General features: G+C 30.3%; 1 protein-coding gene and 1 long non-coding RNA gene across 4 annotated transcripts in view; one reads left to right on the top strand and one right to left on the bottom strand.

Annotated features, from left to right (window-relative positions):
- The window catches only part of LOC113363163 (transcriptional regulator ovo), a 31158-nt gene that overhangs the window by 3033 nt on the left and 4520 nt on the right, over nucleotides 1–23605 (bottom strand). For 2 of the 3 annotated variants that reach the window (XM_026605642.1, XM_026605643.1), the window contains exon 2: nucleotides 36–335. In XM_026605642.1, the coding sequence (XP_026461427.1) occupies nucleotides 36–335 (300 nt within the window). Of the gene's footprint in view, nucleotides 1–35; nucleotides 336–778; nucleotides 848–23605 lie in introns of those variants that run through there. The other variant, XM_026605644.1, reaches the window with a different exon arrangement.
- LOC113363164 lies at nucleotides 254–23605 on the top strand. The gene is made up of 3 exons (XR_003365864.1): nucleotides 254–342; nucleotides 773–1016; nucleotides 23411–23605. It is a non-coding gene; the product is annotated as an uncharacterized LOC113363164 (long non-coding RNA).

The raw sequence follows: 23605 nt of genomic DNA, 5'->3' as shown, positions 1-23605 counted from the left end.
GTATGACGTATTAAATCAAATATTTTGAAACTAACCTGGAGAAGGGCTCCCGCGCTCTTCATCCGATTTCTCTGATTTTGCAGCACTATCTTTATTGCTACTTTCGCTTGTCGTCAGTGGTCTTCCAATTGGTAAATACTCTTTGCGCTCTGCACGCGTCAAGACATGTCCACGCGATCCATAAGGTATATCACCTCCCAAGATCGACGAAATAAATCTGCGGGCTGGAGGGATGCTGCGATCTGGACCAGGTGAAGAGGAACTAGGCGATGGAGTATGTCGTGATGGAGGCCTTTGTTGTTCTGAACTTGAGTCTTCAGAAAATATATCGCGATCTGTGAGGTGAAGAAAAACAACTATTATTATTCTAATGCATTTCTATTGATCAAATTAATTAAACAGTCTAAATATTCGAAACATCGCAAAAAATCGTTCTATTTTCTATTTATACATTCTAGTCATATATGATTATATTTCTACATGAGTGCATGTATGCTGTACCTTATTCGCACTTTGCAATGAAAACGCATGTCAAAAATACATAAGCACCTTAAATAAACAAACTTTATATTATAAAATATAATGCCTAAAAATATATAAACCTTATACTATAAAATTTAAATGATGTTATTCGTCATATTATAAAATATCTAAAACAACCAACTCCTATATAAACACCAATATTTTTTATTTATTATCGAGTATTACTTATATGAACTTCACGTTCGTGATTGTCCTGTAGAATAATATATATTTATTATTTAGCATGTAGTATTACCACAATTGACAAGTCGGCACGAAATCATAATTTTTGGCAAGTGGCGCTCAGGTAGCAGAAGAAAGAAAGTTAAATTATTTTCTGCATTCAGTACCCTATCGGAAGCACATTGACAAGTATCGGTAACCGCATGTTGGTGATACTTTGTTATTTATTACGAAGTAGTTTTGTTGTTAGCATTATATATGTGAAAAGATGAACAATCAATGGATCGAAGACAAGTCAAAAAATATAATCTGTGAGTTTCATAGTTTTTTTCTATAACAATATGTATGTTTTCTTAATTGTTATGGAAGTTTTTATTATCATGCTAATTGTAGTACGTAACTAAGATATTTTTCAATTTGTTTTCGTGTTAATAATGAAAATTAAGAATGTTTTTATGTTTGGCGTGTATTTGCAAGGATAAAAATACATAGATTCTAATAAAATCACAAATCATCACTTCTCATTGTATTCTGGTCATTTTATGCTGCGTCATTGCAATTAGATCTGTTGTACAATTGCTATATTTCTTATTTTTATTAATACATTTTATTGTTCTGCAAGAAACTAAACGTCTTTCAAGAATTCTAAAATGGTTTTACGATCCTTTATTCTATCCTTTCATACCACCTTCTCATTTAGTTTGTATTGTTTAGTGTCCCACGACTGGGGACGATTATATCACACACATATGATCTTCGCAAAGCTATTGTTCCCGTTCCGACAGTACAGTCTCGTCTTGCATACAAATGCATTCAAAACAACATGTATACCATATATAAATACATCGATGAACACGTGTGTTCATGGAAGGTGTGCGACAGGTTTTGATAACCTATTATTAACACGTTGATCGCTATGTCAGTCTTATGGGTCTGACGATAAGGAGTTTAACATGAGTCTGATATGCGCGATTTTGTAAGAGAAAAAATGTTTTAATATAGGGTCATGTCAGTGACATAAAATAGTGTTTTTATAAGAATTGTGGCACATTTTTTTCTTTTATACATTATTGAGGTATTCCGGGCTAGAATTAAACTAGTTGGGTGTATGGTGTCTTAAGGCAAATTGCTGGAACTTCCCGTACCGTAACGAAATGTTCGAGGAATACAGAATGTTTTCAAATAGATTATTATAAATATTGTAACATTGTCTAATATTTATAAGAATTATATAAACTGAATTGCAAAGTTAAAATTATTTGTTTAAAGTATATTAGAACTTTAGAATTAAAAATAAAATCTGAATTATTTTCGATATACAAAAAAAAACTAAAAAAAAAGAAAGAAAAATTATACTTTTTTTTCCAAAATCAATTATTTTGTTAAAACAAGCTGAAAGTTCTTTGAATCATTCAAATCGGACGCTTAGTTTTCTTAAAACCTGCCATTTTTGCACATTTAGCTATGTATCTCCGAAACCACTGGACCTGATTTTGCCAAAAACTAATAATCACTTCTCCCAATCATTACTAATTGAATGTTTTTTAGATCATTCAAATCGGATGCTCCGTTCACTCAAAAACTCGATTTCTATTTTATGCATTCTTTGCTCCGTAACTCCGTAACGGCTGAACCTGCCTTTGCCAAAAACTAATCAGCTCTCTTCCTTATCGATAGGAATCGAATGTTTTTTGAACCATTCAAATCGGTTGATCCGTGCGCCCGAAAACGTGACTGGAAATTTGTATCCATACATACACACACACATCAATTTTTTCTGATGTATGCCAAAATGTTCAGAAACCTTCAAAACGTCGAGAAATGTAAAAATTTTCAATTTCGATTTTCGGCCCATTACAATAACTTACCCCACAGAATCGATTTTGTGTTTTCGCTCATTTTTAAAGGTTCTAACTCTTCAGGAATATGTGTACAAGAGGATTTTTCAAAATTTAAGTTATTTTTGGAGATAACACTGTTTGAACTTTTACGAGACCGATTTACTTGAAATTTTTACAGTGTCATCTTTATAGACTTCTCTTTTGTTTGAACTGCATTCATCCCTAAATCCGATTTTTACTATTGTTAAAAATATCGAGAATGACTATTCTAAATATTTTTCATTGGTTTATATTCTTATCAATGTCGATATTTTTTATAAATTTACTCGAATAGATTTATAGATCATGCTTTTTTTGGTATTTCAAGAATATTATATTTTAACAATTTAAAATAAATCCGATAGTAGTTTATAAAAGATATAAATAGAAAAAACTAAAGGAAATAACAAAAGTTAACTAGAAACTAACAAAAGTTAATTTTATCAATTAACATCAAAGTATAAGTCATGTTTCAACATAAAAACCATGATTTTTTCCAAAAAATAATTTTTAAACTTATTTTTAAAAATAGTCTCTTAGCAAGCAATAGTTAGCAAAATACTTCATATAGACTGTTTATGCTTAACCGGATGGAAGAAGGTTGATTGTTCCTGGTGTTCACGTACATACAGAAGATGATTTTACAGTTGGTCGTGCTAGCCGTACAGTCTTGTAAAGAATCCTTGACCGTCAGACAGAGTCGCCGCTATATCGGTATGTAGGATCTTCTCGTTCCCTCGTTGTTCCGTGGCGATTACCGCAAGTAGAGGTTTTAGATTCGATCGTGAAGCAGAATGAAGAAAAAAGATGATAAAGAAATATACGTGGATTTTGCTTTTTGCTGCTTCGCGACTTCGTGTATTGGTTGCTTCAACTCAGCCCAAGCCAAGTCTCGGGACCGGTTTGCAGTTGGGAAAAAATATATAGGCCTAGAGAGGAATCTCGTGCTGCGATACCGCGATACTGCCGATATTGTAACCGTGCAACGTTTGATTTGGTGTGAAATTTTTTGAAGAAATAGATAACTGCTCGTGGGAATAGATTTGTGCATTCTTACTCGATCATCTATCTTATGAAATAACAGTCATTCAGTAATTTTAGTGACTAATGTGTGAAGATAATATTATAAAATGCTGCCCAGTGGTAGTCATTTTAAATTAGATTTTTTTTATTGTTTTGAACACCATTCAGTATTTAAGAGTCCTATAAGCTATTGGACTAATTTGAGTTAATATTTTGTCGGTTTTACAGATGGCAACCCAAACAGTTGTTACCTCTCTGTATGATAAATTATATTATAACAATTTCCATAATAGGGTGAATATATTATTGATAAAGCAATGCCGGATGAAAGTTATTTCCACTTGGAAACATATTGCTATCAATATTTTCAAGTGAAAACGGATATCACTACTGGTTGACATCAGGATCCTTGAAGCGGTATAGAACCCCGGACTCCTAATTCAGCTCCAGTCGTTCTATTTCTGTTTTCTATTTAAATGTGGTTTATTTATATTTGTTATAAGCTAATGCTGAAGAGGATTGTTTACCTTTATAGCTAGGAGCAATGTCTTAGCTAGTAAATTTAGCATTTTCAATTTATTTCTCGACTGGATCCAAATTGAAGCAATATTATCTATAATTTTGTGTAAATTTTTGTAAGATTTTTAAGTAATTTGTAAATGATATATGACAGGTCAAACTTAATCAAAGCAACTTGCACAATGAAACTAAAAGTATAATACAGAACACTTCAATTAGTTTTCAAATTTTTTTTTAGAAAAAAAACTATCTTGTGTTGTTGTTGTTGTTGCTTCTGCAATGATATGAATTACACTTCGGCATATCTTTCACTGTACTGTACTTTACAATATTGTTAGTTATTTTATTTGAGGGCTCGCCCGTAGGTAAGTGGTTAAGAGCGACGGGACTTGTTTCAGAGGTCCCGGGTTCGATACCCACTTCGAGCAGCCTGTTGTCAGGCAACAGTGACAACGATTTTCACTTGGAAATATAAATAGCAATATGTTTCCAAGAGAAAGTAGCCCTCACCCGGCATTGTTGCACCATACTTGCCCTATTACAGAGATTGTAATAAAAAATTTATCATACAGAGATGTGACTGTTTGGGTTGCCATCTATATTAAAAACAAACGTAGTTTGTAAGATATTAATCACAACAGCTCATAGAACCCATAGGTTCTGATAGCTGTTCAAATAAAATTATAAAAAAATTATAAAAAAAAATTATTTGAGATTAATAAGGGTTACATATCCTACTATTTTGAATTACATTCCAAGACCCTGAACTAATGCTTTAGAATACTAGTATTGGCTAATAGTGTTTTATCATCAAATCATTAGACGATTTCAAATGGTCTCAGCTTCGTTGCTCTGCCAATGTCAAGATCACGGTCATTTTATATTGCCCGAGAATGTTGCAGCATGCACATATAACATGCCATTCTCTGCTACCAATGTAATATCGTGTTCGCGTGCAACAAAGACTCAAGTCTACTACTTCCCAAGTGAAAGATATTCTCTAGCCAAGAGCCGAGAGTCAGAGTCAGAGCCACGACGAGTCGACTCGGCCGTGACATTGCATAATGTGATAATCAAGCTAATGATCGTTACGTAATCGCGTGCAGATTGCAAAAATGCAGTCTTCGAGTTGACATACTGATGCAAATGGTAATGAAAATGTATTATGTAGGCTGGAAAAAGATCACAATCATCGACAAACTTAAAATGATGTATATTGTAATTATTATTTTTATACCGTCTTGCTTTATGGAACATGGTATGTTACTATTTTACTTCAAGTAAGATCGTATAATTTTTTTTATAATTTTATTTGAACAGCGATCAGAACTTGTGGGTTTTATGAGCTGTTGTGCTTAATATCTTACAAACTACGTTTGTTTTATTACAGATGGCAACCGAAACAGTAGTCACATCTCTGTATGATAAATTTTTATTGGTGCAACAATGCCGGATGAGGGCTTATTTTCACTTGGAAACATATTGCTATTTATATTTCCAAGTGAAAATCGTTATCAATGTTGCCTGACAACAGGCTGCTCGAAGTAGGTATCGAACCCGGGACCTCTGAAATAAGTCCCGTCGCTCTTAACCGCTTACCTACGAGCGAGCCCAAGTAAGCTCGTATAATTTAAAACAAAAAACATTTTTATTCTTTCGAAATATTTTCTAATACATCTGTTCCGCATTGCATAATTACATTACTCTTCCCTGTTAGTAATATTTAGTTCACATTAATTTTTGGAAGCAACTTATCATTCTAACATTCCAATTCTGGCCATTGCCTAACATATAGATGTTACATGAATAGAATTTATTTTGAATGAATCAACAAACAAAAGACCCCTAAAAACAATGCTAGTTTATTCTATTTATTGCAGATTATTTGACGTCATGCAGCGTTTGTTTTAATTTATGCAGTAGGGTATCCGCTGTTCTGCATTTACATAACATTCATTTATTTCATTTTCAATGCTTCAAACAATAAACAAAGTCAATTTACAGTTGAACGTACTCGAAATGAAAGTGTTCTGAATTGCAATTTCCTTCATTGTCTGATTATGATGTATTTATTCTGATTTGATGGAAAAACTGAGTATTGCGATAACTGGCCTTTTGCATGTCAATGCGGATTGCTTCGGGTCAAAGGTTTGCCATTGCAAAAATATGTTCCATTGAAACAAATGTTGATTTTTTGTCACGAATAATATGAATAATTTACGATTGGTTTACTGGATTTCGAAAAAAGCGTTGGATAAAGTATTGAAACGTTGATATCGAAAGATTTATTGCCATGTGCGGATATATTTTGAAAATATTTTCATGCTATTTGAAGCTAGGTTGAAATTTCAATGCATATTTAAGTTGATAGCACATATCACAAAATTTAATCGATTAGTAGTAGATGATCGGTCATATAATATCTCAGTAGTGACATTTCAAATCTGCGATACATCGATATGATATATGGTATTTATATCACAAATCACAAGAAAATATAATATAAGAATTCGAAATTAAATGATTGACACATTTGCTATTGTGATATAGAGTGTCTGACCGAGAGACTACAATGCATTTATGTCGCGTGCTCATCCGTTCGGAAATAACATTGACACTTCCGTCCAGTTAATGGAATTCGTTGAACCGGTACATGCAGAGAATAAATAGTTAACTCACTGACTATCAACTTTGATTATTTTACTATCTCATCATTTATATGCGTTTTTAATATAATCGCAATATATGAGTTTTTTTTATTAATGTCTTTGGCTAGTACAATTAAATTCGGACGGTATCATGATGTAAAAATATAGGAAGTTGCCCAGCGCATTTATATCCTTGAAATTCATTCAAAAATATTAGGTTTGTACATCATATTTTGTACGTAATCATTGATATCCAATATTGGCAGCTGTTTAACATACTCCAGATCTTAAAATATTAAAAAAGTATGACTACTGGATGAAGCCTCAAATCCTTGAAAAACAAATAATTTCAAATTTAGTTTATAGATTTTCTGTATGTATTTTATGATTGCTAAATAAACAAAATAATATATTATAAATATTGATGGTATGGGACGTATGAGCTTTTTATCGGCTTATGTGTAATGAGCAAAATACTGAAATTGAACCAACCTATTGATTAGATTTCGTTATCTTAAAACTGCTAATACTGGTACCGCTATGCAATTGGAAATGATAATGGCAAATAAACAGAAAATTCAAAGTTCCTGTTTTAACTTTGCATTCATTCCATTTGTTGTGAAATAGAATTTAAACAGGTCGTATTATGGTAGTTAAAGCCTTAATGTTAATCGAAGCACTTGCTTATTTGAAATCAATGATAATACTGCCTTTTGAAATACATATTGTGACGATGATCCACGACTTGTTACACCTAATTAGATCAATATCCACGACTTGTTTTATGGATAATCTTCCACATATTATGTTATTATATTTTGTTTTTGATTTAAAACATTGTATTCTAGTAATCAGCCTGAAAATACGTGCGCGTTCGTACGATCGAATAATAAGTGGTTTTAACATCTTTATTTATTTTCTTTGCCTTGTTGCTTCATTGTTTTACTTATTGTTCTTTTCATTTGGTCTTTAACGTTAGTTGTTTCACATTCCATCATAAGGATTTGTACGGGATAACGAGCAGTGTTCTGCTAGCCGAGTTCAAGGCTTCGAGTTATCTAGTTTGCTGATCTTATTCGTGATAAAGAATAATTTAAATTATGTAAATTATCTTTTAATGATTTTTTACATATCTAACAAGAGTTAATGCAGATTGTATAAACTTACATTGTTGATTTAGTAAACTACATTGTCGAAGGAGGGAAGTGTATGAATATAATTGATAATATGTGAAACTACAATACTCAATATTTTGGTTGATCTCAATATTTTATTTAGATGTATTTCATTATATTTTATTTAGATGTACGTCATTGTGAACAATTCAAAATGACATGAATAATTCTTATTGCGTGAATTGAGCAACTTAAATCAGTGTCAGATGAAGCCGCCTTGATGATAAAATTCATTGTCTTTGACTTTGCTGTCTGTATAAAACATACAGTACAATAATTTCCTTGTTCAATGTCTGCTTCGTAAATATAACGTTCTTCTGGCCGCGGCCAGTTGGTTTTATTTCCGCGATTATAAAAACATGTGCTTTATGAACAACTCGAAGACTTTGAAGTCTTGTTCGACTGGTCTGGGATGAACCAGAGACGCATTGTAATTAGTGAAGTAATAAAAATCATACTTCAGGAACAAATTAGTTGTTCAGTTAAATCTTACTTTATTAGCTGTTATTCGGTGATGTTTTCGAGCATTTACTAATCAAAAATGTAATTCTAAAAGTCATAAAATAGTCCACGCAGCTGTTTCTATGTTTTTGCATTCGTCAGTCTGGTCTCTTGTTTCGGTCCTACTTCGTGCAACAAAATAGCATATCTTCTAAAAATTTACATGTCCAATCTGATTCTTTACTCATTAGGATTGTTGCATTTTTTTGCAATGCAAGATGCAACGCTAGTACACAATACTCGAGAAATAAATCTGAGCAAAACCAACCGGCTCCAGCATCGAGATGCAAGGTAAGACGAGGACCGGTTTTGCGGCGGACTAACTGCTTCACCGTGTGTTTGTGCCCTCTTGCCGCCGCGTTCGCCGCTTCCCGGCGGATCGTGAATATCTCGCCGTTTTCTTAGTCTTTTTGCAAGAATTGCTGAGACAGACAATATCGTAACGATAGAACGCTCGAAGGTTAGTTTTTGCCCCCGGGAAGACTTCTTATCAAAAATCGTGAAACTTTGGTAGAAGAAAATACGTGTTTTATAAAATTTAGAGTATGCATATTTAAGTATTTGTAGTCATTTTCTTCGGGAATATAAAATATAAACGATTATAGTTAAAAATAAACTATGTGAACGCTTTATGACATATTTAACATTCACAACTGCCATGGCTAATTGATAATTATAATGCAATAACTTATAACGTAGTCATTTCTTATGAAATTAATCTCCAATTTTATTACATATATTATTATTAAATGGAATTCAACTCGATAAATTGATAAATTAATAGATTTTCAATTATCTTCACATAATTGGTAATTACTAGTGTTTCCTTAGTTTACAAAATCAATCAGTCTTGATATTTTATTGCTCAGGTTTATATTTTTATTTTTATATTTTTGAATAGCAATCAGATCTTAAGAGTCCTATAAGCTGTTAAGCGGGCTAATTTGAATTAAGGGGATATTCTACTGTAGATGCATGAATTTCGCCCGGTTTTTGAAGCGCTGTTTAAAGGAAACAAATAATATTTTTTACTATCGATTTTTTTATCATTTGTTTGATATTTTATTATTACATAAAAAAATTATTAAAAAAAAAAAAAAATCACAAAGTTATGAGCAGTCAAAGTGGGGGCTCAAAAAAAAAGAGGGTGTCCTGGCGTGCATGATTCCAACCCTCCTGGTGATCTAAAACGTAAATAGATGGATTCTTAATTATTATAGATGCCGCTATCGTATGACCCTTGGATAAGCTAAAAAATTCTTTTTGTTTGAATGGCGGCAATTTGAAAAAAAAAAATTTTTTTCATGTTTTTTTAAACAATCCCGAATTTTTTAAAAATACTAAATGAAAAGTTATAGTTTTGGACAAGGTCCACGCGATAAAGCGATGTATAGAGAAGATCCTCTCCAAATTTGAAGTAAATCGGTTCATTAGATCTCGAGATATCCTTACCGCCAGAACTGAGACTCGGACCCGAACCGAGGCCACGTCACTAAAACGGCTATAATTCAGGAAATAATAGTAATTTTGAAAAATCCTTTTAATGACATATTTTGGAAAAACTAAACTTTGAAAATATGAAAAAAATTTTTTTTCGATTTTTTCAAAATTCTACAGTAGAATACTTCCGTAATACTACGTCGAATTTACAGATTGCAACCCAAATATTTAATATATTTTATTATAAAAATATTTGTAATATGGCGAATATTTTTGACGCAGGAATGCCGGATCAGGAAAACATATATTACTATCTACATTTCCAAGTAAAAATGAATCTCGTTACTGCTTACATACGGCTCATCGAAGTGATATTGAACCTGGAACCACTGATTTAGGTCCAGATGCTATAGCCAGTTACCCCGTGCCCACAAGTGAACCCAGTTTTATTTTCCTTACTAGTTGCTTTCCTTAGTGTAAATAATTTCTTGGAGGATAATTTTTTATGCCTTCATAAGGAACTTGCCATTGTGTACATATTGTTTCAATATCCTTTTAGAATTACTAAAGTAAACTGGTCTATAAATATTTAATACTCAGCAGAATATATCTCGTAAAGCTTTTAAGAGTACTTAAGTACTATAAAATTTCATATGGATACTTTCGGTTTATAGCGTTTAATTATTTCCCACAATATCCTGTGTTCTTCAGGTACAATAACATAATAACAACCTTGTACTTATCTTCCACTTGCATTCGACACAGCGGCTTTATTATTTTCGCATTCCGTTCGTCTCGTTCCATGTTCATTTACTGTTCCTTTACTGCAGTTCTTGTATGAGCCGAGAATTAAAATTAAAGGTTTCAGAGCCGCATTTGAAACACTTTCAGCTGGAATCATTACTAGGAAGCTTGCAAATTCAGCAATAGTGAGGGATCTAGTCAAAGGCATTCAGCGTACAAATGCCTCCATCATTCAATGCTTTGCATTTATTTGATTGACGAAAATCATTAGGTTTTTGCCGAGTCATGAGGCTATTTGTTCTAAGCAAAAGTTTCAGCAAGATTCAGTTAGCAATTTTAGTGTGTCTACTTCATATTCTGGCTCTTCCTCCAGAATCCTTTATCGTCCTTTCGAATTGATCAAGCAAGTTTTGTGGTCTGTGGATGCGTGCTCGATAAACTTGTACTTTTGCAATATAACCTTGCAGGAGGGATTGTTGCGTTAGTTTTTTGTATGTTATGCAGTGCAGAATCACGCCAGGAGAATAAACTGTAAATCCAACATGTCGACAGAACGGTCGAAGCCAAGGATGACACTACTATACTAATGATCCGTTAATCTGGAATCGAAAACTTGTTTGTTGCTCGAGTATAATGCATATTTAATGTAAAACTAACGCGCAAACTGAGCTTGATAAAACAAAATATACTAATCATTTTGAATCCAGCACTTATTTTTCTATACTAGTTTCTGTTACAATCTTGTTCAACTATTATAATGTATGTCTTTCTTACATGCAATTTTTCTAAGTTACCACAATTTTCATGCCAGTTCATTCATTAATTACATGTAAGAATCCAGTTATGCAAACAAACCAATGCCGATGCTAATATTCTCGTTACTCACACCCACGTGTCAATTTCGAGGTAAATCGCAATTGTGGATATAATTCATATTGTTGAATCTCATATTTCACATAAATGTAACATGTTTATGAGAAATTTCAGTTTTTATAAAATATTATATAGACACGCCAAGGTTTTTATCAATAAATAAATCTGCTTTATGCGTTTGTGTAGATATGGATCGTAGAAATAAGTGAAAAACAATCTTATCATCCTCAATTCAATAGCAAAAGATAAATTAAACCTATGGAAAAGTTATTAGTTATTGTTGAACATATAAAATTGATCAAAGGATCATCTTGAATTCAATTGATATTGAAATTGGCAATTACTGTTTCGGGTTACAATAGACATTTATAAATTAGTAAAACTTGTTTTTCATAATAAATGAGAAATGTTTAATCGATTAAACAATTTTTAAGCAACAAATTCTACATAAGATTTTCATGTTCTTTCACATAGATATTTATTTAAAACCTTGATAAGGAGTATCTGACAATATGAATCTTTATTAAAGCACATAAACCAAGTTTCGTGGTTTATATTCATACGGAAATCTATTACTAGCCAATCCATGGATAAATTATTTCAACAAACTATAATTATCTCAGTCATTGAATCTATATTTGGAAAACACTGAACAACTTTGATCATGCAATTCTTGATTTTTCCATACGATCTGTTTTTTCTTTATATGTACTCGCATACACGTGCTTTATGCATAATGCATTATGAATAAACTCCTAATGGATTCATTACTATTACAATTAGAATGTGATTGACTGACAGTGCAATAGAAGTATCGATTTTTATCATCGGTATCTGTTTTTTTTTTTTTTTTTTAAATTTTTTTTATTTGGCTTCGCTTACTCTGAGCATTTAGCCACCTACAACATTTATTTACATTCTACACTAATATTTTTATATCATATTCAATTTAGATTCTATCTTCTTATATTACATACTTTCTTTCAACTTATCTTCTTCACTTAAACCCTATTCTTCTTCACAGTTCAACTTATCTTCATTCTTCCCTTTTTATCTTCTTTACTTCTTTTTACTATTTCATTTTTTTTTTTTCAATTCTAATTCAATTTCTATACATTCTAATACATTAACCATTTTTTTTACATACATCTTACAATTGAAATTCTTATACATTTTTGATATTTTATATTTGGAAGCGCCAGGGATCGAACCAACGATCTCCGGCATGTGAGTCGGACATGCTACCTCTGAGCTATGTCCGCCACGGTATCTGTTTCATTAATTGAATATATCAGAATGTATAAGCTGTTAAAAATGATAATGCAATTTTTGAACAAAAAATCAAAGATGATTCAATATCAATATTTATATACAGGTTAGTTTTATTTATTCACCTGTCCGTTTAAATATTACATAATCGAAAATAGACTTTGTTGGCCCTCGTAATAACCCGTTATAATAGAATACCTATCATTAGTATAAAATTAATATTCAGTAATACGCCGAAAGGACAAGGTCACTTGAACTTTGTCCAAACTTGGTAGCTTGGCGTATCCAAACCGGTATCTGCCATATGTTGTCTATCAATACATTGAGAACATAATGAATTTATTGCAAAATTATTTGCATGACAAATCATAATAAATCGACGACCGCAGGATATGTAAATACATAAAAATTAACTTCAATAAAACTATAAATAAAAAAATATACTGGGACATGCCAAGTATAAAATTTGTGTTTTTAATAAGATGATTAGCATAACAAAACTAGTCCCTTTTCTCAATGAAAATTAGTTCATACTCTATTTATTGCAAAATGCGTGCTCTCTCAGGATTATAATGAATAAGCTTCGTAGATGATTCATTGGGCATAATTATACGTTTTGAACCCGGATGCAAAATATGGAATAGTATCATGGCTATTCCCGGAAAATAAGCATCATATATGAACGCTAAGGAATTTGCTCTTTTATGGCTGGAAGGTAAATACTTTATAGACAACCTGGAATCAACTTGATTGATGGTGGTTTTAGATATTCATTATTATAGAATACTTAAGAATGAGGAAAACTATAAATCTATATAGTGCATTTTATGCAGAAATCACCATTGTATAAGAAAATCAGTTTAACTGGAAGTGAGATGTTTGCTTTGAATTGAGTGTATTGTTCTCTTGTAGAAGATTTTGATGCGACAATATATGATCTAAACTTATCTAGCTTTAATTTTTATTAGAATTCATCAGTATTTGCATATCAAATTATGAAGTCTTTAAGTTTGAAAGATTGGTCTATTGTTGATTTTTTTCGTTCTTTTATTTTTTTCAATTTTTACTAGCATTAAATAGTCTTTCTCGACAATTGAAGTTTTAATTGAAAATAGTATTTCTCAACGCACAAAAACTTTTAAAGTTGATGTGAAATTGTTACATTTTTGTGCCAGCTCATCGCACGTGTCCATCATTTACTTTTTTAGAACCATAACCATTTCCCACAAACACATTTATTACTTAGGAAATTTTTCTTCTGTATAATTTAATCATTTATACTACACAATAATTTAATGCACACACAACATAATATATGTACAAATATATAACATAAAAGAGACGTTTGTTAATTAGCAGGTCAGTGGTATTATGCAAATCGGCCGTCATGCGTGCACGTTCTGCTAAATATGCTATTATATTGAATATTATTATGCCAGTGTTAGTATTTGCTATTTTCTAATATATCTGTGTAATACAAACGGTGAATCACGGTAATGATGATGGAAAAATAGACTGTTGTTGACGGAACAAATCATCCATTGTTGAAATACCATACGATGTAGTTTTGAATAAGTGATGTTGTTCTAGATCGCGGACACAATGACCGAAAAAGCGTTTGTTTTGATGAAATGGGAATAATAGATAATTTTGATTGACTGATATCATGTATTGCAGAAATGATATTTGCTATATACATTGCAATAACAAAAGACTGGACTGCAAACATTTCTTTCTTTATCAAAATAGCACTGATCATCTGATGTGTCTGACATTATGAAACCAATAAAATTATTAGAACGTTAATTCATTCTCTACTAATGACTAATATTTAAAAGTCAGTCATAAACAAATAAAACCAAGATAAAAAACAGCTCCAAACTCTTATTCGCGATCATTACATTATGCAGATATGTATGACGACACGACATCAACCAGCTAACGTGACTTTTACAACAACCTATAATTTTGATATGTCGAATTTTGATGATTTTGTTTGTTGTTGTCTTAACAAAATGCCATAAAAGTGTTGTTGTCGTTTCTTCAAAACGAAAGTTAACTCATCGCAAGGAATGTAACGGTTCAATTCATGAATTTCAAGATTATGCATGTAGATATGTCGTAATTTACGAAAATCGATCGATTTTGAGGAATTTCGATAAATTTATGGTGGACACCTGCGATACTTTAAACGCAAAATTCTGAAAATTTTATGGTCATTGCGAATTCCTGATAAATGAAACTAAAATAAAATATAAATATAAATAAATAAAATTTATTATAGAAGGTTTACTTGCCAGTTTGGTATAGATCATCAATATTGGTTTGTAAACATTTGGGCCTTTAATGATAATTTGAGTATATTCCTTAGATTTTAAGTGCAATATCTTCTTACTTTTGCTTTGACTGAAGTATTTGAGCAAAATAATTTAAAGGTGTGTATATAGGAATGCGTAAAGATGTTGTCAAAGTTGTCGTCAATTTGTATTCCACTATGTGTCATTTATCCATGAATTGATGTGTTTGGGCTTGGCTGTTCTTAGATAAATGTGGCAATTTGTCCACGTTGCCAGCAAAATAATATATAATATATTGCAACTCACGAATTTCAAATATTAGGTAACCAAACCACAAAATTTGGTCAACATCTATTGCAATAAATTGCATATGTTGTTACACTTTGCTAAATCTACTTTAACAACGCAGAATAAAAACTAATGAAGTAACAATTGAAGCAAATTGTAGTAATAAGTCTGAATCATAGGTAAGCGTCGGTATGTAATTTATTTGAAAGTCTACAATCAATGTCGATATCATTATCGATGCCCTGAAACCATCGCTTATCCCTAAACCAAACTCGTTACAATGAGATACCGTTTTGTGTGAACGTTTTTATTAGGAAACTAACAAGAATCTGTTCTGTTCTATTCTAAGTGATTCGTCCTCGGATTGTTCAGGTGTTAAACGTTTACAAGGTACCTCTATGAGCACATACACATAGTAACTGTTTGACCATTACACAATACAATATGTATACACGTTCTTGTATGAATATCAAAGTGAACCTAAAATCTCACGCATTGTGTGTATAATGCGTAAATAAATACATACATCTATTATATATATATATATATATATATATATATATATATATATATATATTATAGTTGCTCGGCTGGTGACGCAACACGCATTTATGCAGCGTTCTGAGTAACTGTAAAAACGCCGCAGGTCGCCTGGACAATACAACAACGCGATCAGATTACGGAATAACAAGAAATGACGCTTTTTTAATGCAAGATTGTCTGAGAGGATTTTTTTAATAGCAAGACGCGCCCTTATTGGAACTCTAAGGGAGTGGTGCTTTAAAATGACACTAAACCAATTTACATTCTTATTTGTTTATGTTTCCTTCGGGAAGGTAATCGTACAAATATTTTTAATACTACTTCATGAATTTTCAACATCAAATTATTGGTTATTTTTAGATGTGAACAGCAAAAATTTTATATAAAGAAGTACTTGAGGAATAACTAATTCTGCATAAAAATATATCTAGAGTCTCATGGGCCAATTCTGCCGTAAAATAGATCATTGTTATGGCAACGCTATGCTATGCTGCTTTTTTTGGCAGTTTTTAGTACCATTTTATATGAAAAAATTAGCATAACATAGCGTTCCATAATATTGGTCTATTTTACGGCAGAATTGACCCATACATGTTCATATTTTAATATATTTCAATCAATATAATATTGTAGTCAATGCCATTTACGAGAGTGCCCTATTTTGCACTTCTAATTTGCGAAATTTGAGAATCGTCATTTGAGGTATTTCTGAGAAAACATTTTTTCATCGAATTTATGATGAAATTTTTGTCGTTCATTGTGGTTTGTCCAGTCACGTTTCAATTTCAAGATATAATAATTAATCACATACCACATGTAGCACTATAATAGCATTTGTATTTAAACATTAAGATTATGTATAAAATAATATAATTACTACATTAGAATAAAAAGAATTAAATACTTTACACTATGTTTATATGGTAAATTAGATAATTTAAACTGTAGCTATTACAGTAGTTAATTTTTTAATATATTTTGAAACTAAATTTGTATCATAACGTTTTATCAGACGGCCATAGCCAAACAAGTCCAAACCAGGCAAATTTAATGAAAAATCCATTAAAATTCCATCAGCAAATTGAATATTTGCAATAACTGACCATTCATATTGTACAACACAATACTTATATTTATTTAAATTGGCCGATAGTGTCGTAATATTTGATAACGAAACGTATTGGCTCAATTTAAATTCATTTAAAATGCGACCTATATATTTTTATTTGATTTAAACTCTGATGCTGTTAATGATTTTGTTTTTTTCCATAAGAATGCTGTAAATCAAATTAACACAAGATGAACGAATAAAATAAATATAGTCTTTGAAAAAAAATTGAAATGCAAGTCAGTCTTTTACTTGAGAGTACTTTGTTGAATTAGTAGGAACTTCTTTGTTGGTGTAAAATTTATTTTATGGTGCAACGCAATGAACAATTATTTTACATACCCTTTACAAGATAAATCTAAAAAGGATGTTCTTGAATAATAGCAAATACTTTGTTAGTTATTTAAACAAATATATTGATTCGTTTATTTATTAAATATTTTTTTATAACAATATTTTTGAAAATACATAAAAATTATTTTACCTTTACTGTTAAAATATATATAAATAAATAATTCAGGTTTCATTCTCATGTTTTGGTCTGCAATATAACAAAATAGTCTGCATTAAATAAATTATCCAGAAAAAAGATCCTATTATTAGATAATCTCTTATATCAATTATTCCCCAAAGTCAACTGAACGCATTGTCTTTTCGTAGAATTTTACGCTTATAACTACCCTATTTCACGGTATCCGTTGTGTTAAAAGCAAATACAATTCTTTGAAGGGAAATACAAAAGACACGCCAAATAAGTTTGTCTTTTGATATTTGCATAACTATAGGGGAACAGGTTGCGATGGTATTTATTATTTCGTTCAACTATTATCCTACATACAAGATACAAGAGCCAGCCTGTTCTGACCTAATGCGTCGCCCTACGCAAGGTTACCACGAGGGAAAAACACCGTTATTGTTATCGAATAGGAATATATTATATGTAATAAGTGTCACATATAGAAGGAAGATGGTGGAAGACGTTGTATTTAATGAGAGAGCTGGTCAGCCAGAATTTGCATGAATTTTCTCGGTTTTTACAGCACTAAAGTACATAAAAATTGATGTATCGATGTGATTAAAGAAATTCGTTTTTTATTGATTTTAATGGTATTTATTAAATATATAAATACGTACCTACTGCCGATCAATTATAATATATAATAAATTAGTCATTTAATTTTCTGACGACACCTGATACAAGTATCTAAGAGAATAGCAGATCTCTTCTTTGATCATCTCATTTTACTTTTTGTACTTGTATAATAAATAAGTCAACGATTGTATATCCAAAGTATTTTATTTGCATTCTTTATCACATACATATCGAATATCTAAACTCTTATATCAAATCTATTGAATTAAATTAATTTTGAGTAAAATTTGCATCATGAGAGTCTAGTTTTACAAGGAGAATCTCAGGTGTACTCTTTTAGGATTTTTATGAAATTTTGCATAGTGAAAGATTTGATAGTTAAACTGAACATCTCAAAATATTAAAGGCATATGAAAAGTGGTTAAATTATAAAAAATAATTTAAGTTCATAAACTATTTATATCTCAGGTACGCTCCCTTTAATGCTTGAATTTGATGACAAGACTGAAAAATTATCGTTTTTTTAATTAATTTAATTAAAAAGTTACTTCAAATTACTTCCTCATTTGAATAATCGTGAATCGAAGTGTGAATGAAGCTTTAAATTGCGAATGCCATGCAAATAAGGACAATCTATATGAGTCTCTTGTTTGCTGCATTTGTCTTACTGTAAAAATTCTTTACGGCCAAGAATGTAAATACTTGAAATGAATATATAATAAAGAAGGCACAATGTGAGGACAACTGACAAGCCCCGGTTGTCTTATATTATTTTCGCACCTTGAAAACTGTTAATTTTTGACGTCATCTCACACGAAAATTGCGGTTTACATACTTGCACATACATTTGCATCTTATAAAAATAACAGTTGAAGAAATACTTGAAAAATGAAATAAATACAGATCATTGCCGTGCAAACAACCGACAAAAAGTGTTTGAATAAAATAAAAATAGTTATTTTTCAGATGTGATAATTTAATTCATTATTGTAAATATTTTAACTGTTTTTCATTTTAATAAAAAATATTACACAGCCGATATTTCATAAAAATAACATTGAATGTTGAATATCGCTTAAAACGTAATAAACAAATTTTTTCAACCATAATTATTTTTATCCATCGGAAACAATTACGAAATTTGAACTTGGATATTATGTCTTGTAATGCGGGCTAAACCGGCCACACATTCACCGCAGCCAATAAACTTTGAATATAAAAAAATCGCAATTCTAATAAAAAAGTGGAATTAAATTACATAATAAAACTAACCGAGAGAAGGAGCCGTAAAATACATATAATTTGTGAGTGACTGGTCAAAGGTTTACTCAAACACAAGAAATACATAGAAAAAGGTAGAGAAGGCAGAAAAAATAAAATATGAAATTTCAGAATAATTTACAATAATAATAATAAATTAAATTAATTAGCATTACGAATATTTAAACAAGATCAGTTTCAAATATATTAATTATAAATAATTCTGTTAATGAGGAAAAAATATAGTGATTTTCTTACATTATACTGCCAATGAAGTTAAAACCCTTTAAGCATTGTTTGATTCAATTCGACTAAAATATATAGAATATTATTATTTTGAATAATATCTGCTTTAATTGTGATTTTGATACTTATTGGATTGTCAGGAAAATTCTTTATTTTATTATTTTATTATTATATAGTCGACGAAGTTTTTTTTTTTTTGTCAATCAAAACTTTATTCAAGAATCGACGAAGTGGATACAAATTATAGATCCAAGTCGTTTAGAAACCGTTCAATCCTTTTTAAGCAAAATGGAAAATATCATACATTGCTTTGTTATTGATTCCTTATATTTTTTTCAAGAATTTCTTTAATGCTGATAATTTATTTAATAATTACTTTAATGTAGCAATTTCAGGAAAATGCTAGTTTTACTTGGGAATCTATTTAGATCGAAATTATTGGATGAAAACGGACATTACTACTACCAATTAGGAATATTATTTTTATCGGACTATTTTCGTTCTTAGTTATATATTTGCAATTATTCCATCCTGAACATCAGGAATTTTTTGGTTGTACTTGGAGAAACCGTCGAAATCAATTTCCAATCCATTGATTGGACGTCTGGGTATGATGGTATCCTGTTTAGCTGTTACATATCCAATTTAAGCAAACCATCGTACTTATAAATCTTTATCTTCCTCTGTGATCTAGCATCCTTACTAAGTACCAAATCATTTATTTCAATAAAATACATCTACCAGCTTGGATATTATTATTACAAACATGATGAAGCCGAAATTTATTCAAGGCTGTGCACGCACTCTCCGAAACATCGCGTCCCGCAAAGTTACAATGAACCGTACGATACCGCAGTCAAGGCCTTATTTTTACACAATCTCTTCAAAATCACATTAATACATATTCATGTCAGGTATCGTTGGTGTTTGTGAGCATGCACGCTTTAATTATCACTTAAGTCAAAAAATAACCACTCATACATAGAAGAAAATGTTTGTAAGCTCGTTCAAAGACTGCCGAATATTTTTGCCTTGAAATTCTTTTACGTACGAAACATTAAAATGAGTCTCCAAACTGTACTTGTTGCTGTTAGCTGAACCGATAGAGGAAATGATAGAATTTAAATTATAATATAAATAGTAAATGTCAATGGTAGATAATTATCATTATCCTCAGGCTCTTAAAGTTGTTTGGAACCCTCAAATAATAGCATTCTCAAACCTCGCTGGAAAAAAGCAGAGGTGAAATAAATTTTTTATTTCTCTTAAAATTTAGACAAGTGGTAATTGTTTTGTCTCAGATTACAATAATTTTTCTAGCTGAAATATTCAAGGCTCAAAAAAATTTTGAAATATATTTTTTATGATATTTTAAAATTATTTCGGTGAGTTAATCATTTTCATCAATGTTGCTCGACAATAATAGATATCGCTACTAGATCAAATAGTTTTTATACATCTATACTATACGATTATTTTATTTTTGTGTTTTTCATTGATGATTATCCATTGCTAAAATTCACCATGCCAATTTATAAGATTTTCATAATTAATCTAAAACATTGATTTGCCAAACAAGTCGTTTATTACTCCTTGAAAATTTAAAATTTTAATTTAAATACAATATTAATTCTGCTTTAATATTGTAATAGCTGATGACAATTTTGTGTGTATGTATGTATGTATCTTTGTTTTGTAACCTACTTTCAAAATCTTTTTTTTTAAATATTAAGAGTAGTGGAAGACTTAACACGTGCTATTGCAAATTTAAAAAAAGAACAACCACGTGAAAATAATTAACCATATATCACTACCACCGAGCATGTTTTTCAATAATATATGAAAATAAGTTATTTTGAACTATGACAACAACTCTGCGTCCGTGGTATTGTAAAACACTATACAAACAAATAATATTCAAAACGATGTACATGGAGAAATGGTTTTTCCGAATATAATTAACATTTTAATTAACGTTTCCAAAAATATTTTAAACTTGCTAATGAATGGCTTGAACCTTTAAAGATTGAGAAACATACATCGTTTTTTATTATGTCAAAACTTCACGCAGAATTGCTTAAATATTGCTCTTTAATGGAACCAGGAATTACGTAATTTTTCTAGTTTTTACTCGTATCTCTTCATTTGTCAACTACACATATAATATTCAAATGTTGATATTTTGGAGCCTGTGAAATATGAGGTTATTATGCAGCAGATTGTAAAATGGCATAAATTATCGTTTATTGTTTGTTATTCAAATAACGGTATTTGTGAATTAGTTATCTATACAAAAGATGTATTTGAGTATTGATGACATATTGCAAATGTAAAATCTATATTGAATCTATTCTATTTTACAGATATTTTAAAAAAATACAAAAATATACGTATTAAGTTGAAGATGATGAAAATGCATACCATATTTTCAAAATAAAATATTCTTTCTTTGCAAAGTATATTAATTTCAAATTATTTTTTAAATAAAAACTGACAAAGCTTTTTTCAGATTCGACATATGGCGTTTATATTTCGGAAGCAATAAAAAAATCTAGTAATTGCCTTTTCGTTAAAGCATTCTGTTTTTGTGGTTTTGTGGCCCAGAAAAAAATCATAGAACATCTTTTGAAACCAGGCAATTTTTTTTAAACAAAAAATGAACAAACCTGAAATGAAAACAATTTACACATGTGTGTAACAACTGTACAATGGTTCATTAAAAGTATATTGTATTAATTGATTACAAAATTAATTATGCACATGCTAAACGTATGCAAATGTAATCAGTGTGTAAAACAGCTTGAGAACTGAATTAGCTGAGGAGAAATGGAAATTTGTATTTCATTATATATATATATATATATATATATATATATATATAAATTAAATAAAACGTAACAGCTATTTCATTATGTATTTTGTTCCAAAAATATTCATGTAGATTATTTATGGTACTTTCTGTGATATAGTTTAAAAAACATCAATCTTAATAGTTGTTAACGAAAAAAAAGTTTTACATACAAAATTGATAAACGACTTCTGCATAACTTAAATTAAATGTTCTAATTATTATTAATTTCTTTGTATTTATTATTATTTTTATTGTACATCGGTTATTATTATTTTTATATAATCTTTGTTATTATTTTTTCTTAAATAATTCATAATTCTAAGAATCTTCTTGCAATTATTGATTTATTATAACGTATTTAATCAGAATTTATTTAATCGATTTATACCACAGCCAACTTGGGCTGCCAACTATAAATTATTTAGCAGATGCCCAAAACCTTAATTATTTAAACTTTAAACTTTTTAATATTAATATTTTTGAATCTTGGCGTATAAACTATCTAGAGATATTTGTATATTCTAATCTATTCAAAAAGTTAAAATTAAAATTTGAGTTTGAAAAAAGTTAAAATTAAAATCAAAATTTGAAAAAATCTCTGAAAACCAATTTTTTTACTAACCAATGAATTTACCAAAAATACAATATTTTGAAAAAGAATAAATAATTTTACAAAAGATAAAATAAATATCACCTGTTGGTAATTTCGTCCCGTATCATATACATTCAATAAATACATCTACACGCATTTATTATAAAAATTTATTCAGAAAATCAATTAGCAACCTGGTTGTAATCACGCTCAATAAATTTATTAATCAAAGTCGTCGACGTGCATCTGCCGCCAAGTTATAATATTAATGTTAATTAGGAAGTCGGTATAGGTATTATAAAATCTGAAAAGGGGTTTTTGCGATTCGCATGTTCCTTTATCTTTTTCGGTTTAGAAACCTGTAACCTCGGGCTCTAATTTGCCCCACTAGAGGCGTGCATGGGCACAGGTTGCGCCGAAATCGTTGCCAAAAAGTCAGCAGGTGCCGCCAGCTGACAGATGAGTATCGCCGAAAATAAATCGCAACAGGAAAAAACGTAAAAGGATCTTTAGAATTTTAAATAATAATAAAAGAACAAGTATGATAGAA

The sequence above is a fragment of the Ctenocephalides felis genome, unplaced genomic scaffold (genome assembly GCF_003426905.1).
Source record: "Ctenocephalides felis isolate EL2017-DRISC unplaced genomic scaffold, ASM342690v1 CF-g0.4_SCAFFOLD_00845, whole genome shotgun sequence".
NCBI classification, from domain to species: Eukaryota; Metazoa; Arthropoda; class Insecta; order Siphonaptera; family Pulicidae; genus Ctenocephalides; species Ctenocephalides felis.
The sequence above is the reverse complement of the archived record's forward strand: the minus strand, read 5'-3'. Positions and strand labels throughout refer to the sequence as shown.